Source organism: Perna viridis, chromosome 1 (genome assembly GCF_037379345.1).
Source record: "Perna viridis isolate PV_CMFRI_1.1 ecotype Kerala chromosome 1, ASM3737934v1, whole genome shotgun sequence".
Classification (NCBI taxonomy): domain Eukaryota; kingdom Metazoa; phylum Mollusca; class Bivalvia; order Mytilida; family Mytilidae; genus Perna; species Perna viridis.
Genome location: NC_142445.1, coordinates 26516307 through 26533255, shown reverse-complemented (window position 1 = coordinate 26533255; position 16949 = coordinate 26516307). Strand labels below are relative to the sequence as shown.

The window sequence follows — 16949 nt, the reverse complement described above, 5'->3', positions numbered from 1 at the left end:
GAAATACATGTACTGAGAGCAAGCTAAAAATAAATACAACCCCCTGCACCAATGACTTAAATCATGTTAAAACTTAAGTCAGATTATTTCCCCTTGAAGACTCCTAAAAGTGTCATCATCTTAATTCATTCTCATTCAACCATTGTTATGCAGAGTATTTCTTAAAAAAAGTCTAGATTTCGATATTTATCAAACTTATGCAAATTATATGTGAATTAGTTACACAATGGCGTTGATGCTGATTGTTATTTATAAGTTCAGGATGGGTGATCACAGGGTGGGGTGGATAGGGTGAAGAGGTTGTGGGAGAGTGTGTGGGCCAATGCGGTAAAATGGGTCTGTCACTTGAGGAAATGGTCATTTTTGTCCATTTCTGGCCATTATTGCTACATGTGGGGTTCAAAACAGCAAAACAGGAACCAAAGCACATTCATCCCACAGCTTGTACCACATGAAGGTCCATGAAGCCAAAAAAGGATCGTTAAAGTAATGAGTGAAGGGTCAGGTGTCCCCTGAAGGGTCACTCATGTGAAAAAATAAGGATTTTTTATCCAATTTTTGGCCTCAGTTTGGCACAAAACAGAAGTAGTAAATACAAGGGGTCGACACAGAAATGGTGGTGATAGACATCATTCTTATTTACAAGTAGATTCCAGGCAAAATAGAGCACTACCGATTAATTCTGCTCTGGCGAGGGCTGAGAAATAAACCCTACCCCCTCAAAAATCTTTTTTGTGCAGCAGAAACTCATGACTGCTTCTATCAGCTCTCAAATCATTATTTTTTAACAAATTCTGTATCAGATAGCCTCATTTTAAAGCTCAGTCAGGCTGCTTGCAGATGGACACAAATTGTGCTTTCCTCAAAAAAGATTATTACTACCAGAACCAATAAAGTGGAACCAGGAGCAATCCCGGATAAATCTGGGCACGGCACTGTTGTAAAAACAGTTATTTAGAAAATTGAGGTATTTCAGTAACGATGTATTGTTGTTTTACCCATTTAGGTACATTTTTTAGTATAATTTGAAAAATATTTATGCAATTTCGAGGAATGTTCTACTTTTTGGTGTTATGTTATGCAAATAAGAGGAATTATTTACAAAGACATGGATAAGATAGGAAGTGTTTTTGTTCTTTGACTTTCTATGCAATCAACAGTACACAGCCAATACACTTGTCAAGACTCCATACAGAGTCTTATCGTGACAGCACATAGACTGGGATCCAGTATCTCAAATAGTGTCTGTAAGGGGATCTCTGAGTAGTAAGGACCACACACTACTTATTTACTTACAGTTCCAAAATAATTTCTTTGGTCATTAGACAAACTCTTAAGAAAATACCTTGGTCAACAAAACGTTTACGTCGTATTTAAAGTGTTCATTTATATTATTTTGCACGATTTCGCAAATTCGATTTCGTTAATAAATTGAATAGATAAGTTTTATTTAGAGTCGACATGATAATTAAACATAAGCTCTATTGAGCTTTTAATCGACATGATTTTGTAATCATAGTAAACTGTATCCCTTTTCAAGTTAATAATTCTTTAAAAGAGTAATTAAGGGAACCTAGGTTATAACGGTAATCAAAAGAATGTAATCCAGGGACAAAGACCAGACATGGAAAACAGACATACACAACAAAGAACATTAAGTAACTAAAATCATACATACAAAGTAACAAAAGTAAATGAGCAACTCGGACTCTACTAAAAACTGGGAGCATGGACCAGGTGCACCGGTAATTATTCTTATAACGTAAGATGCTGCAATTCCATCGGGCGATTCCACTGAGTTTGAAAAGCGGGTTCCGGAGAGATGGCAATAAAAAGGGAGGTTCAAGGATATCATTTCCTCACTCTACACGTTGACGTACTCCCAGATAGTTAAGAGTGTGGAAACGCTCTCGGACCCACGTACTAGCCATAGGTGCGAGCGAAGCATTTAAATTGATAGGTTCCCTCTTGAAAGGTGGATTCATGTCATTCACCATCTATTGAATTTGATTTGGGATATCTTCATTTCTAGGAGCCAGCAAAAGACAGTTTCTGGTTCTGCAAAGAATGCCACGTTTTATCAAAACTGTAAGGAAGTTTTTTTTCGAAAATGTAGAGCTAGTATAGTTCCGAACAAATAACATGTATATCTTTGTAACGTTTTGTGTATGGTGAGTGTTTTGACTAGAAATCGAAGCTTCAATATGTAGTGTTTTGATTTGACAACAGTTTCTCAAGTAGCCAATATATGAAATTTTGGACGAATTTCTATATATAGATATAAGAGCAAGCTTTATTCGCTTTTTATATATGGACTGGAATCAATATTAAACTATGTATGAATTGATAAAAATCATGTGAATTAATTTAATCTTTTATAAATCTACGATCAATTCACTGTAAAAAATATAAACTTCATCATTAAGTTTATATAATGTATTTATACGTATAAACGTTCAATAGAACGTATTTCTTCCCTTTTACAGCCAAAAGCTAGGGAATCACAATAAAAGTAAATTAGTACTTTCCATAAAATATGTGTCGCATTAATTACTATGTGTCGAATAACCACGTGCGATTAATAGTAACCGCCCCGAAAATTCCGTTATATAGTAATTAAAAAAAAATCTGGAGTTTTTGTAATATAGGTCATATATTCATAAATTGTTATGTGAAGATGTGGAACTGCCTACAGGAAAAGTTGTATCAATTTATTCCTTTACCCTCTGAACTTTACTGGACTACTTTTACTAAGCGTATTTTCCCCCATGACAGACAAAGTTTCCTGCACATATCTGCCACAGAAGAATTTTGAATTCTCCACTTCACCGTACTAAATTCAAGCGTCCAATAAACATTGAGCTTTTTGGTTTGAATGAGTACCACAAAATTATTATAATGAGGTGCTGTTGCTAGCTGTGTACTAAAGAGAATATCTTTACCTGCTGAATAAGTGATTTGTAATGTTTAGATATTTGTTTTACCTCTTTTTATATTACAACTTAATATATCTTTATTTCAACTTGGTCTTGCCAAAGAGTGGTTGATTGTTGCCTAGTTCTGTAGTTCGTGAATCTTATTTACATTACATGTCCATGTTACTGTTATGATCATGCCATGTATGTACACATATGTGTACTGCTATATTTTAGAGTACTTCAGTGACAGTTAGTTTATATTTTGAATTGACATGCAAGGAATTGTTTTTGCTCAAGTAATTATCTTATTTCAATGTGCTTCAAATTGCTTTTCATATCACACAAAGAATACACATGTCATGTGATACAAGGAATACTAGTTTACAAAATGTATTTGACCAAATATTAGGGCTCGCCAGGGGCAAGCACAGCATAGAAGTGTTTGTAGACATTACATTGAACAAAAACTGTAAGCATTTTCTTGTCAAGGAGTAAATGTCACCAGCAAGTAGCTATTACCACCAGATTTTCGGACATTCTCTATGAAAAATCATGATTAAAAATATTCAAAACAAAACTTGTTATAAAAACTAGATTAGGCAATCTTTTCAAAGTGCTATTCATGGATGATGTCAGTGGAAAATAAACAGTTACTCAGCAAATTGGCTAGAATTTTATTTGTGAATGAAGTGGCGAGATCTACATGTACTCTCTGACCAGTATATAATATTGGTAAATGTTTACTCAATCGAGTAAGAATATATATGAAAAGAAGGTACCTGAAAAACTAAGAAATACCCAGTTTTTGTAATAATCACAAATTTAAACCAGAAAAATCTTAGTTTAAAACTTTATACACATGTGTATACAATTGTATGTTTCATTTAATCTTATACTAAAGAGAATAACTTATCATCACTGGACAAGATACACTACATGTACATTGTATATTAGTATAATACATATACAGAGCGACTGAGCCATATTAGAAGTCTGTGCACCTAAGGGTTCTGAGCTTCATTGCCAGAAGAAATATTTTAATATCTTTCCTCCAACAGAAAATATAATAAAGGCAGGGGCTCCCTGTCCCCAAGTTGAGAACTTGGAGCTGCACGGCTAATCATCCCCCACATTCTGGTTTCAATAATTACCTTAGGAAAAAAGTCTATTAATGACAGAGAGGAAATAAATTGAGGTATTTAAACTTTATTGAATATATGATTACATCACATAAAAAATCAACAATGAAACATTTAATTAAGTTATTTTATCACTTATAATAGGATAATATTATTAAAATACTAGTTAAATAACAAAAAAGGAAAGTTATAAAATCTAAACATTAAATGTAAAAGTATTCATCTTTTTTTTTAAATGATAATATTTTAACATTAACACAGTTTAAAAGGCTATAACAATAATAAAATACATGTATCTTTAGGTTACAGACCACCAATACAACCAATGAGCATTTGGAATGTACGCAAAAATAGTCCTACGCAGAAATTACCCCTGTTTCTCATAGTGCTGTGAAAAAAGTTCTCATCTTATTTAAAAAATTTAAACAGTTTCTGAAAGGAAAAACATTTCTGTACATTTTATAGGTGTATTTTGCTTCTTGTGATGTGAAGCCTATTCTCCATAATGATTTCTTAATATACCCCTATCTTGTGAAAACACTGGGATTTCCCATGCTATTTATAGACACTTCACTTCCAGTGACCAGTACTGCACTGCAAGTCTGCTAACCCCACATGCCATTCTGAGGATTGTGAGCTGACATATGTAGAATAATGCTAATATATAGTCCTCTGCAGGTTAAAGTTAAGGTAAAGTCCAGAGAAGCCATTGAATATTGTGAAATTAGCATAGAAGCCTATGGGAAGTGGAATTAGTGGTTTTTAGCCTTTAATTTCTATTGCAGATTTGCTCATACAATACATATACATGGCCTTCAGAACTGACTTAAGGTCAGCACACTTAAGGTGTTGCCTTGTCAAACAACCATCACACACTTATTTTTTCATTAGAATTGTTTTATTTAATTCAGACCAGCATTGTTTTTTAAAAAAAAAAACTTCTTGATCCTCTGCAAGTTACAAGTAACATTTTTGTCTTGAATTTTATAGCTTATTTGTTCAACACCGAGCTGAATGCAATTGTTATTTTCATAGTTTTCTCGAAATTGTTCAATTTCCACAATTGAAGAAAAACATGTCCTAACTTTTATATCACCAGCCATTTTGACATGATTTCAAACATTGATAAGATTTTTAAGAAATGTGTTCACAGGATTAAAGGAGAGACATATATGACAGATAATGTATAATGTCTCTGGGCATTTCTTCAGGCAAAACACACAAAATTGGTTCAATCTCATTTATTCATATCAAATATATATAAGACAGAGGTGATGCAGTTTACATGTTTCATGTCTATTTACAAACATTATATGTCGGTACAACATTTTGGAAAATTGTCCTTGCTACAATTTTCACTAGAATCAAAAACCTCCAGCACTTGATTTTCTATTTGTCAGTGTCAATATATAACTACGTGTAATACATGTATCTCCTGTGCTATTCGAATATCCAATATTTTGATTTCAGGTAATTGTACATGTAGAAAAATTGCCTTTAAAAGTTTGTATTCTACGATTGATGTTTTTTCTACTTTTAGGCATGTTGTGTGATTTTAAAATGTGAAATAAAGGCTATGAATCCTATGTATGCTGTAGATACATGTACATAAAGGTAATTTGTTGTTTGAATACATTTGTATTTTTTAGGAGTTGAACAAATTATACATCTGCCAGTGGGTCATATATTGGAATCACTTTGTCTGTCCCTCTGACATTATATTTGTTTGAATTTAGTCACAATTAGCAGTGTGTATCGTAAATGGGCAGGATGTATCTTAAATGGTATATTGTAAATGGTGTATTATAAATGTGACATGGATAGGATGAGTTTTGTATTGTAAATGATTCTTATATATAGGGAATGGTGTATCAATGGTATATGGAGACGGGTGTATCATAAATTGTATTCAGTAAATGGTGTATCATTTCAGTATATTGGGAATGGATCATACATGTAAATGGTACATGTACATATGGTATAATGGGAATGGTTTATCATGTATGGTATGATGAGGATGTTAAATAAAATTTTACACTTTCTGAGAACAAAGTAAACAATGTTTGAGTTCTACTTGTAGGTTAATTGTAGACATGATAGAACAGATAGAAATACTGCTGGTGGTGTCTGTACTGTTAAGACTTTGTTATAGTGAACAGCCAGGTAAAGTTAATTTGTTATTTTACATTTTTGGCCAGGTTGCACTAGTGCAAATGGCATATAGAATGGTGAATGATAGGCAGGCAGGCAGGCAAGCAGGCAAGGAAAATATTTTTTAACATTTTTCTCACCAACTATGAATCACAGCCTCTAGATATTTGGTACACAACTTTAGTATGGGGTCCCATACCAAGGAATGCAATTTCAGGTCTGTCTCACTTCTACTTCCTGTTCAGGGCAATATGGCCATTTCTGTCTTTGACATGAATTTTACGTTTTATAAACATTGATATAAATTGAACTCATCAGATATTCTTGATCCATTTTATAAGCTCACCTAGACCAAAGGTCAGTGTGAGTTATTGCACCTGTTATTGGATGTCTGTGGTCTTCTGTCGTTGATAACTTTTACAAAAAAAATCTTCTCTTCTGAAACCACTCAGTGGATTGTTTCCAAATTTGGATACCATCAACCTTTGGGTATGTAAATGTTCTGTAATAATTTAGTCGATTATGCAGAACAAGTGTAAAACCTGGCTGCCATTGCTATTTTTAGACCATAGGGGGTTAAGGCACCTATTTTTACACATATCTCAAAAACCATATAAATATGGGAAAACAAATGAAGCCTGTCTTCCTCAGCTTGAAGAGCATAAATTCCTGACAATATGCACATCCCAATATGGTAATCTTATATATTTAGTTTCATAACAATCTTGCAAATCATTGAGAGGATGTTGCAGACAACGCTTGAGACCAAGTTTTCCTGAAAAACAGTTATGTTCAACAGCTGTCATTTCAATAATTTTTGTCCAGACATTGATTTCTGACAGTATGCAAATCTCCATGTGGGTATATAACATCTCACAAACTTTCCTAACAATGTTGTATGTGTCTAAGAAAATAGTATGGACAGTAACAGACAGACAGATAGGGTGAAATATATATACCCCTAAACTTTGTATGAGGGCGTTATAAATATAAACCAAGTCGTCAGACATGAAATAATTGTGGCCTTAGTCAAAAATCCAATACCATGATATTGAACACCTATATCTCTTTCATAATATCAAATGCCTGTGACAGGTATTTGCTATACCCGTCGCCCTCCCACATTAAGGGGAGATTCCTGCAAAATCAATAAAAAAATAAGAATCTCCCACATAAAAATGTAGAATTTGTAGGAGATGTTTGGTTAAAATTTTTAATATTTAATGTGAAAAATGCTACAGAATTGAATTTTTACAAAAAAAATATGGCTTAATGTAAAAATCTCCCATATGAGACCATGTCGAAGGCATGGACTGTTCCAAAGGTAAATAGGTGTGATGTTGTAGAAAATAACTGCTACAAAAAAAATTGTGGTAGACAAGAGGTAAACAGTATAACACTCTTTCATAGCAGAAATATTTCTTAAAAATATTTTCCAGTTATATAAGTTTTCATTTAGTTGGTTGAGTTGTGTTAAATATTTGACTTTTTGTTGTCTTTGAGTGGTCTCTCCTTTTTCATTTACAACAGACATGACAGTATTAAATAAGTCTCAAAAAGACATTAGAAATATTCAAATATGTGTTTTCTTACCTTAAAGATTTTTCAGAAAATCAATTTTCCAGTTCATAAATTTTATCATGAATTAACTGTTAAGCTATAAAGCTAATATAAAATGTACAATTTGTTTGATTGTTAGATAATTTTTTGTGGTTTTACCTTGTTTTAAAATCATGATACATCAATGCACAAATAATGTTAAAACATAGTATGACATACCAGGTAAAACATTATTCATGCAGAAGTTCAAGTTTTAGGACATTGGTTATCCATTACATGACTTGTATCATTGTTAATTACAAATCCATGTAAATATCAGGTTGTTCCTGTGGTCATTATGATACATCAAATTAATACCCTGCATATACCATATAACAAATGGCATATCCTGGGTTTAGAGTTGGACCCAATCTCCCCATTTTTGCTAACTTTTGTAAGTAGCATGCAAGAACTTAAAAATGAGCAAATAATGGCCTGGATCCCCCCCCCCCCAAAAAAAAAAACACTTTTAAAAAAAATCTAGATGTACACCTGTATATAACTTATAAGCACCAGTCGAAAATTTAATCTCTTCACTAAGAACTATGACAAGTGACAATTATAAGTGTTTTCTTAATGTGTAACCTACATTTTGTATAAAAAAATTAGTGACTCGCTGTCTGCCTAATTCTTACTATGACATCATGTGTACAAATAAAACAGGATGTAAATTTATCCTGCCTTGGATGATACATGGAAAATATGTTATTATGTCCTGACAAATGCACATACATGTTTTTTTAATTGTGTATTTCCCAGTTTATTCTTTTAATTTACTGTACTGATTGGATAGTGTGATCTATTGGCTACAAAAAATTATGATTCACAAAAGTTGATTTCTCATATAAATTTGGTGTGGGAGTTTTCTTAATGTTTTTCATAGGTAATAGCTTGATTGACCTTTTCTGTCAGAGGCTTTGGCATAATAGACTTAAATTTATTTACATACTTATGTCTTCCCTTGGAAATGGTTTTGATAAAAATCATTTGCTTTTTTTTTGGTCGTTTTCCTATACCAATCAAGTCATAACTTTGACTTGACTGGTAAGAGCTAAAAAATAATTGCTTGATTCAAATGCCATCACAGCTATCTTTTCAGATAGCTCATTACCCATTTCTATCACCATATACATGAAAATATTATGAAAACAAAAATGCACCTTCCTTTTTCCTTTTTTTTTTCTGGCAGTGAACAATGTAAAAGCACCCTTATCACTTTTAGAGGCAAAAAAATTTCAAAGTCCTCCCGCATTGGTTTTTATGAAAAAATGCCTGAGAAGGAAGAAATAAGCTTTGCATGACTGAAAGATTTGTTAAATTTTTATACCCTACAACACTCAGCGGCAAGGTATTATGTGATGCCCTCTGAAAATATTAAGTTAGTTTTTTTTCAAAATTTTTTTATGATTAGAAGTTATCTTTCTTGGAATATTATATTTGGATATTGTTATGGAGTCTAGATTTCATTTTCTGATATTTTTTCCCACAATTTTTTTCCCAAAATAATAGTAATTAGAGTTATCTTTCTTGGAGTATGAAAAGGTGAAATTAACTTTTTTTCACATTTAATATTGTTATCTGTCTTGGAGTGCTGAAAAAGGTGAAAGTTAGCTCTTTTGAGATTATGAAATCAAGATAAAGTTTTGAATTTGAGTTTGATCTTTTTCTGGCTTAACAACCTAATTACTTATCTGAAGATGAGGTTTACCAAAACATAGCATATGGATTTAAAATATTTTTTCCTTTCAGTTGTGAAATTGACATCAAAGAAAGACTGTACAACCTACATACTGGTTCACAATGTCCTACAGATTGAATGGTTCGCCGACTCTCTGCTGAACTGTACTGTGGAAGTTGACACCATAAAAACATGGGCTGAATATGAATATCTCTGTATAACTCCTAAGACTTTATATTTTCCAAATTGTGCTGCTAAGGTGTCTGTGTATGAGAAATATGCATCAAATTCACCTTTAATGGTAAGGTTCAAGAGCAATCAACCATTGTGTTAGAATTACTGTAAACTGAAATTGTTTGGCAGTTTTATTGTGGCTATTTATTGGGTAAGATTTGTGATGAAAAAATTAAACTGTCATGAATATTTTCTTTGAAGAACATTGTAATACAATTTATAATACAATTATGAACTTAAGAGGTAGACCTAGGGTAAGGGACTTTACTCTTGAAATCAGTGATATGTTTGTATCATATTCGATTTCACCAAAGCCTCTCAAGCTTTTGTTTGAAGCAGAATAAAATCAATCCAAGTTAAATAGATGCTTACATAAAATGGACGTAAAATGCTGCATACAAATGTTCCAATGATTTTTAAGAGTTGTGTCCCTTTCCCTAGGTCTAACTCCTTAAACTGCACAAAAGTAGATTGATCACGGAAATAGCTAAAGAAGATGGTGCAAAAACTTCCCCGTTACCAGTAAGTTCAGAAAACTTCAAAATTTTCAAATTGTCCATGCTTGTACTGTTGTACATATAGTTAGTTTTCTGACATGATGTGCTAAAAAACCTTGTGTTACCCAAAGGGAGGTAATTTGGATGTACATTTTTAAAACAGTTTCTTACTTACATTGAAATACCAGTATAACCAGAATAGATTATACGTTTTATTGTGTTCTCTGCTAAAGAAGTAGATGGACAAAAAAAAATTTAACTTTTTTTATCAGGTTACAAACTGTGTTAATAACTTAGACCCAACATTTTGTACATCCGGAGAGAATCCTTATGAGATTAGGTTTGCAGCAACAGAAAGATCAGCAGCTCATGCTGTCTTCAAAGTGGAAGGAAGAAATAGAGAATATAGTCCATGTAAGTAGATAATTGCTTTCCCTGAAAGAAGTTGAAGCATATTTATTTTTCTGTCTGTTCTTCAAACTCCTGACTTTGGTTTGCATTTATAGTTTTAATACCCTGTCACACAAATTTAAAAAAAAAAATTGCACTGTTGTTTAGTAATATAAGATACAAGTTAACTTTAATTTTCAGCAAAATTTCGAGTTTTGACTATTTTCAACATTTTGCCAGCCCCTTATTTTACCATTACCTGGCCATGCATGGCTTAATGTTCCATTAATGTCTATTTTTAGCGCTTTGAAAAGAATAGCATAGATAAGTAGAAACTTAAGCATAGGTTTCAGAAATGTATGTCAATTTATTATGTAATTTAAATTTAAATGTTAAAAAGTTTAACCATGATTAAACAATATTCAAAACTCAAGGAATAAGACTAATCTAAAAATACATGTATAAATCATTTTATCTTTAAAGAGAGTCATTAAGGCAATAAATACATGTATGTTTCTGATTGGTTGCAGAAAACTTTTGTATAAACTTATATGCCAATTTATTGTTGAGTTTGAATTAAGTCTATACTTTTGTTTACATTTACAGAGTTCAGTTCTGAGCATTTTGATATTATTTTTTATAGCATCTGATGATGAAGAAGAAAGTTTTAACAGTGATGCTCTTGTGACCCAAATAGTTCTTGCAATAGGAGTAATAATGGTTGTCCTTGCCATTGCTATTTGTATCCTCCTATCCTGCAGAAATTTAAGATACCGTAACTGTGATACCTCTTCACAAAGGTCATCACCAAGGACAGTTCAAACAGAGGTCGTTGAAGGGGAGACCACCCGTCCAGTTTCCATGGCACCAGAACTTGACAGTTTGATTGGCAGCTGTCATAAACATCCAGGTATTATGCAGTGTTATACATTTAACAGGTGTAAGACTTACATGAAGTAGATAAAAATTACTTTGGGTTTTTGTGTGCCCGATGGAGAAGTCACAGAGAGACATGGTAGTGATATCTGTCCACCCGTCTGTAAGGTCTTGTTTTTAAATTGTACTAGAGTAATCAAGGGAACCAAGGTTATAGCGGTAATCAAAAGAATGCAATCCAGAGACAAAGACCAGACATGGAAAACAGATACACACAACAAAGAACACAAAGCAATTAAAATCATACACACAAAGCAACAAAAGCAAATAAGCAAGTCAGACTCCACTAAAAACTGGGAGCATGGACCAGGTGCACCGGTAAGGTAAGCGTCCACTGTTTTTCTAGAAACAATGACCAATTTGCTCATAAAAAGTCCGGGGTAGACTAGTATACTACATGTACCATGATTCAGAATGGATTTTATCTTATGATTGTTGCGGATCTAGAGGAGGGTTCCACAAGGAGGGATCCACCTAACCCCTTTTGTTGGATTATTTTTTAAGTTATATTCATAACTAAGGAACAAGTGAGTAAATATTGGCCTGTAACCTCCTCCCTTTTTTAACTTTTTGATCGGACCCCCATTAAAGTTTTTGGATCCAGTCTTGTTATGAGTATTAAATTTTGAAAATTCCTAGGGGTGGCAGAACCTTTACATAACATTTTAATGGAAATAGCCATTTGAAAATAAACCTTTTAATTGATGATAAGGTAATTCTGTTTTTGTTTTAGGCTCTATAGCTAGCCAGACAGGTAATAGAAATACTCCACCTCCATCTTACTGGGATGTTTTGGATGATGATGCAACTGTTAAGTCATGATTGGCTGATGAGTTTGAATGACAATGTTTACTAAGTCATGATTGGCTGATGAGTTTGAATGACAATGTTTACTTCTTACAAAAATATTATCAGTGTAGGGCGATACTGGTATAACCATCATTCCATTTATACAATTTATAAATTACTGATCTAGGGATCAATTTTATTTTTGTATGTACATGTATATATAAATGTTTGCTATGTCACAAGGAAATCATTTATGGTTAAAAGCATGGGAAGATAAAATACAGACTTTTTTTTTTCTCCTCATTCATTTGAAAGTAGAGAGTGCTGACTTGTACACCTGTACAGCTCTTTAGGTTTTTCAAATTAAAACTAATATTGCTCAAAAGTTGTATCAGAGAAAACAGTTCTATATATGTTAGAGGAGAACACAAAGTTTCCTTTTTCCACATTTTGATTAATAAAAAAACTAAAAAAATGATGCAAAATCTTCGATAAGTGATTCAGTCATGAAATACATGTATTCATGGTTATTTTAGGACTGCCTGATTAGATACAGGCCTGTCAAGTCTCACACATTTTGAAGCTGATTTGGTGGCATTTCCTTTGATCTTTCAAACTTTTGCCAAATCTCACGCATTTGCATTTTGAAAACTTGACAGCCCTGTTCAAGACTTGCTGAGGATAATATACACTTAAAGGTGATTTTGGTCCCTCGTTTTTTTTCTCTGAACAGCATGATAAAATGGTACTACTTTGGCTTTTCTTGTGAAGCACATAAACAAGTTATCATTGAACTCTCCAACTTTGTTAACATCAGGGTAAAACTAATCATAAGAATTGATAATATAAAAAAAGTTATATAAAGATTCATATCTACATGCAATTGTGTTGGCACTTGTTTTGCCAAACATCTACAATCACCTGATGTAAAGAAGTGAGCTCATAACATTATTCATTTACTAGAGACAAAAATATAAACTGTAGGTAAAAAACCTATTTATTGGCAAACATAGATATTCAGCCCAAAATAAAATTGTTTGCCAGTTTGAAATGTACCTCTATCTGTTATTCAAGTATCAATCCATAAAAGATTCAGACACTGCCTATGGTAAAGGTGATTCATGGTGTGGGAACAAACATACCAAACAAACAATACTCTCTCAGTCTACATATGCTATATTTTTATGTAATAATAGTTCTTTCTGTATACAGATCTCTATTTTGAGAAAACCACACATTTATCTCCAAAACCAATCAAACCAAAGCAAATCAAGGAAGATAACTCTTGCAAAAAAAAGTGCCAATTTCATTCATAGTCTATTTAATTTTTATTTCGAAAATGTGACAACTAAAAGACAAACTAAGACTGGTAATGTGGCCAGTAACTGTTTCTGAATTAGAATTTGGTGGGTTTTTGACATGCATGAATCACCTCCTGTCTGATTTTCATAAAGACTGCTACTTAATATTTTCCATAGTTAAACATTTGTGATAGAGGGTGGAGGACATTTGTATTGTTTGTGTCTTAATGAAACATAATTTTTTAATGAAGATTAAAAATTTTATCAACAAAGTTGATATTATGTAACCAATGTATGCTTGTTTGTTTTCTCACATGGTTCATTCACTTGAAATTTGGTATCATGAAAAATATAAACTGCATGCTTTTTCTCATTAACAGTTTGTATCAGAGTTTTTAAGTGACCAAAATGTGAGAAAATAAAAACTTTTCTTTATAAAAGATACGAATCAACAAAATTTACCACCTGTGAAAAATGAACATGTATATATTGTGTATTTTTGTGATTTTCTATTTATTGATTGTGTTGTGAGTGTGTGATGACATACATTTGTGATTTTAGATAATTATACCTCAAATTGTGGCAGAGGTGACCTACATATTGCTTAATTCATAGTAAAATCATCTTCAAAAGATGTTAATTGAAACTTGGCATTGTCATTGTGATGAACTTGCTTACAGTATTTTTTGGTTTTGTTTTTGTTTTTTTATTTAAACAAGTGTCCACAGTGATATATGTATGTACAGTTTAATTGAATAATATACTGGTGTCAATTTAGTGTTACCTTTGTTGTTGGTTATAATTCACAATGCTATTTCCTGCTGTGACATCATTATGTGAATATGTGTATGTTAATATTGTTGCACTACTTTTCAATCCAATTAAAAGAAGATGAACTTTTCAGAATCCTCAGGGTTTTACCTTTAAATAATGCTTTCAAAATCATGAAAGATGAAATTTGATTAACTGATCAGAAAGGTCATCAAAACAGAAAGTAGAGTGTTGTTAAATCCTACATGTAGCGACTGAATGGAACAATCAATAAGTCTTGTTTTAATTAACGGTATATTGACTACTTTTCTACATTCTGACTTCATGCTTTTATACAGTATTTTTGTGTAGACATTCATACATGTGAAAATGTCCAGAATATCTGGGTTGCTGGGTATGGAAATCTAAACAAATGTGGAGACTTTGATCTTCTAGATTTGGCCAAATGCTTTTTTTTTTTTCAAACAAATTAGGCTGATTTAATGTATAAAACTGCTACCAATAGTTGATTTTCAGTTGTTCTTTAGCAAGAATAACCACCATTTAACAATAAATTTCTCAAACATTATTGGATGTGAAAGCTGAATCTCCTTCATCCATAAACCTTGTCCCATATATTCATGTATGATAATGGCTACAAATATTAGTGGTTTTTACAATAGCGTGTAGTGTGTTTTGAATCCTTAATAGTGACCTCTTGTATTACTATCACTTTGATTTCATTAGATGTTTTTGAACATCTTTGTTATTTTAAGGGGGAATAATTATTCTGAAGATTTTGTTTTATTGCCTTTATGTTATGTGTCAAAGGTAGATTACATCTTATGGTTTGGTCTACAAGTTATGCTAGTTTTATCACAGAGATGAGAATTTACTATGAAATTTCAAAAATGTAGATTTAAAAAAACGTAGGTCACCAAAGGCCTTAAAGTTGGTGATTTTCATGTATTGGGATATTTTCCGTATTTTTCAAACAATCAAATACAGTAATGGTACTTAATTCTGCTATTATTGGTTTATGATCATAATTGCAGGTACTTATTTACGCAGAAAGCATAGTTTCTGCCTAATGAATAATGTTAGAAGTCTCCTTTGCATAAATTTATTTTCGAGGATGGTGTATGACTGCAAAGTTCATGAAAATAATTACAATTACAGTAACTGGTAGGTATAACATTTTGTAAATTTAATGTTTTTTTCAGATTCTGAAAAGGAATTTTTGGTCATCAAATTATTTCTTGTTATTTTCAAAAAGCTACAATTCCAATTACATTTCTATAGAACATTCCCCCCCAACTATCTCCCCTTTCTAAGGTATTTTTTATAAATATTTTTTTTAACTTTGCCATTATAGCTTACTCAGAATACAAAGTTTTACATACATTTATATTTGCCATAAAATGCTTGTGTAATAGGTATGTATGATCTACGTTTTATGTAAATGTATCTCAGTCTGCCCAGTGGTGTGAGGGTTTCCTCGTCATTCATTGAAGACCCATGGGTGGCCTTGAGTTACATTTTTTTTCATCCCAGTGGGGTTGTTGTCTCTTTGACAAAAAAAAGTATCCAAAAAGTAAGAAAATTGTATTTGGTATTTCAAAATTACTGGAGGTGAACTGCATTATAAAGGAAATGAAAGTCAATTCAGAGTACTTCAAATCCAATCATTGTAAATTTTTTTTTTATCTTTCTGGGTTAAAATTAGATACAGATATTTTTAGAACCTGTTCCTTGTTCATTGAACTTTTTTGTCTTTTTTTTTTTGATAAGTTTGTTATGTTCATAAATGACTTTGTTTTTTAGTGCAATATGATGAGTTCACAGAAAATGGTGATTAGCACCCTTAGTGAAACCTGTCTAAACTGAACCCTTTTGGTCAGTTTAGACAGGTGTTTGGATTACCAAAGTTCAAAGTTCATTTAAGTTGATATAAATGGACTGTTAACTATGCCTGGTACAGGCAGGTATTTTTTTTTTTAGATTTTTCAGAATTCAATTAATGTATTTTATGTCCCTTAAGTAATTTGTAAACCAATAAAAGTTTTGGTAAGTGAAGACGGAAACAAAAATAGTTAAATAATGCATTTTTCAATAGAATTCAACTAGACAATTTTGATGTATTACTTTCCCACATAACATGATATCTGTAATTGATATTTTTTTCATACTAAAACAATATACCATAATTGTTTTTCTATGGTACTAAGATAATATACCATAATTGGTATTTTAACATAAATGTTACTTTCTGAAAATGTTCATATTGTTAAGAGAGTTAACATATTTTTATTCAATTTTTCAGATTATTAGGTGAATCTATACTTCATTATTCCATGGTATAAAATAACATATCACTTGTGATCTCAAATAATTTTATATGCTTGTTATTTTTGTTTTTATTTATTTATATCCATTGTATGTTGTACTGTGATGGTTTTATTTTATTTTTTTTTTTTTGGCTTTTTTATGGTTTACAGGGAAGTTTTGTAAATGTGAATTTCACATTAAAAGTTATAAATATATAAATTTCATTTATTAAAAGTTCA

The 16949-nt window shown here is 31.8% G+C and overlaps 2 protein-coding genes across 7 annotated transcripts in view; one reads left to right on the top strand and one right to left on the bottom strand.

The window, feature by feature from the left end:
* The window catches only part of LOC148627993 (uncharacterized), a 19992-nt gene extending 12045 nt beyond the window's left edge, over window positions 1-7947 (bottom strand). The window contains exon 1 of one of the 4 annotated variants that reach the window (XM_088582876.1): window positions 7928-7947. The gene's annotated coding sequence lies outside the window, so the exon portion shown is untranslated. Of the gene's footprint in view, window positions 1-1296; window positions 1355-7801; window positions 7878-7927 lie in introns of those variants that run through there. The other 3 variants (XM_088582886.1, XM_088582859.1, XM_088582867.1) reach the window with 3 other exon arrangements.
* Window positions 2863-16949, top strand: LOC148627992 (uncharacterized). 3 transcript variants are annotated; one of them, XM_088582903.1, is made up of 8 exons: window positions 2870-2960; window positions 3977-4113; window positions 5598-5671; window positions 6138-6220; window positions 9557-9786; window positions 10489-10630; window positions 11250-11516; window positions 12276-16949. In XM_088582903.1, exons 4-8 carry the CDS (start codon window positions 6151-6153, stop codon window positions 12362-12364), a joined length of 798 nt encoding a protein of 265 aa, XP_088439029.1. In that variant the 5' UTR covers window positions 2870-2960; window positions 3977-4113; window positions 5598-5671; window positions 6138-6150; the 3' UTR covers window positions 12365-16949. The 3 variants fall into 3 exon arrangements, with proteins under 3 accessions (XP_088439026.1, XP_088439029.1, XP_088439038.1); XM_088582900.1 differs by lacking the exon at window positions 3977-4113 and having other exon boundaries at window positions 2863-2960; XM_088582912.1 differs by lacking the exons at window positions 2870-2960; window positions 3977-4113 and adding an exon at window positions 3041-3650.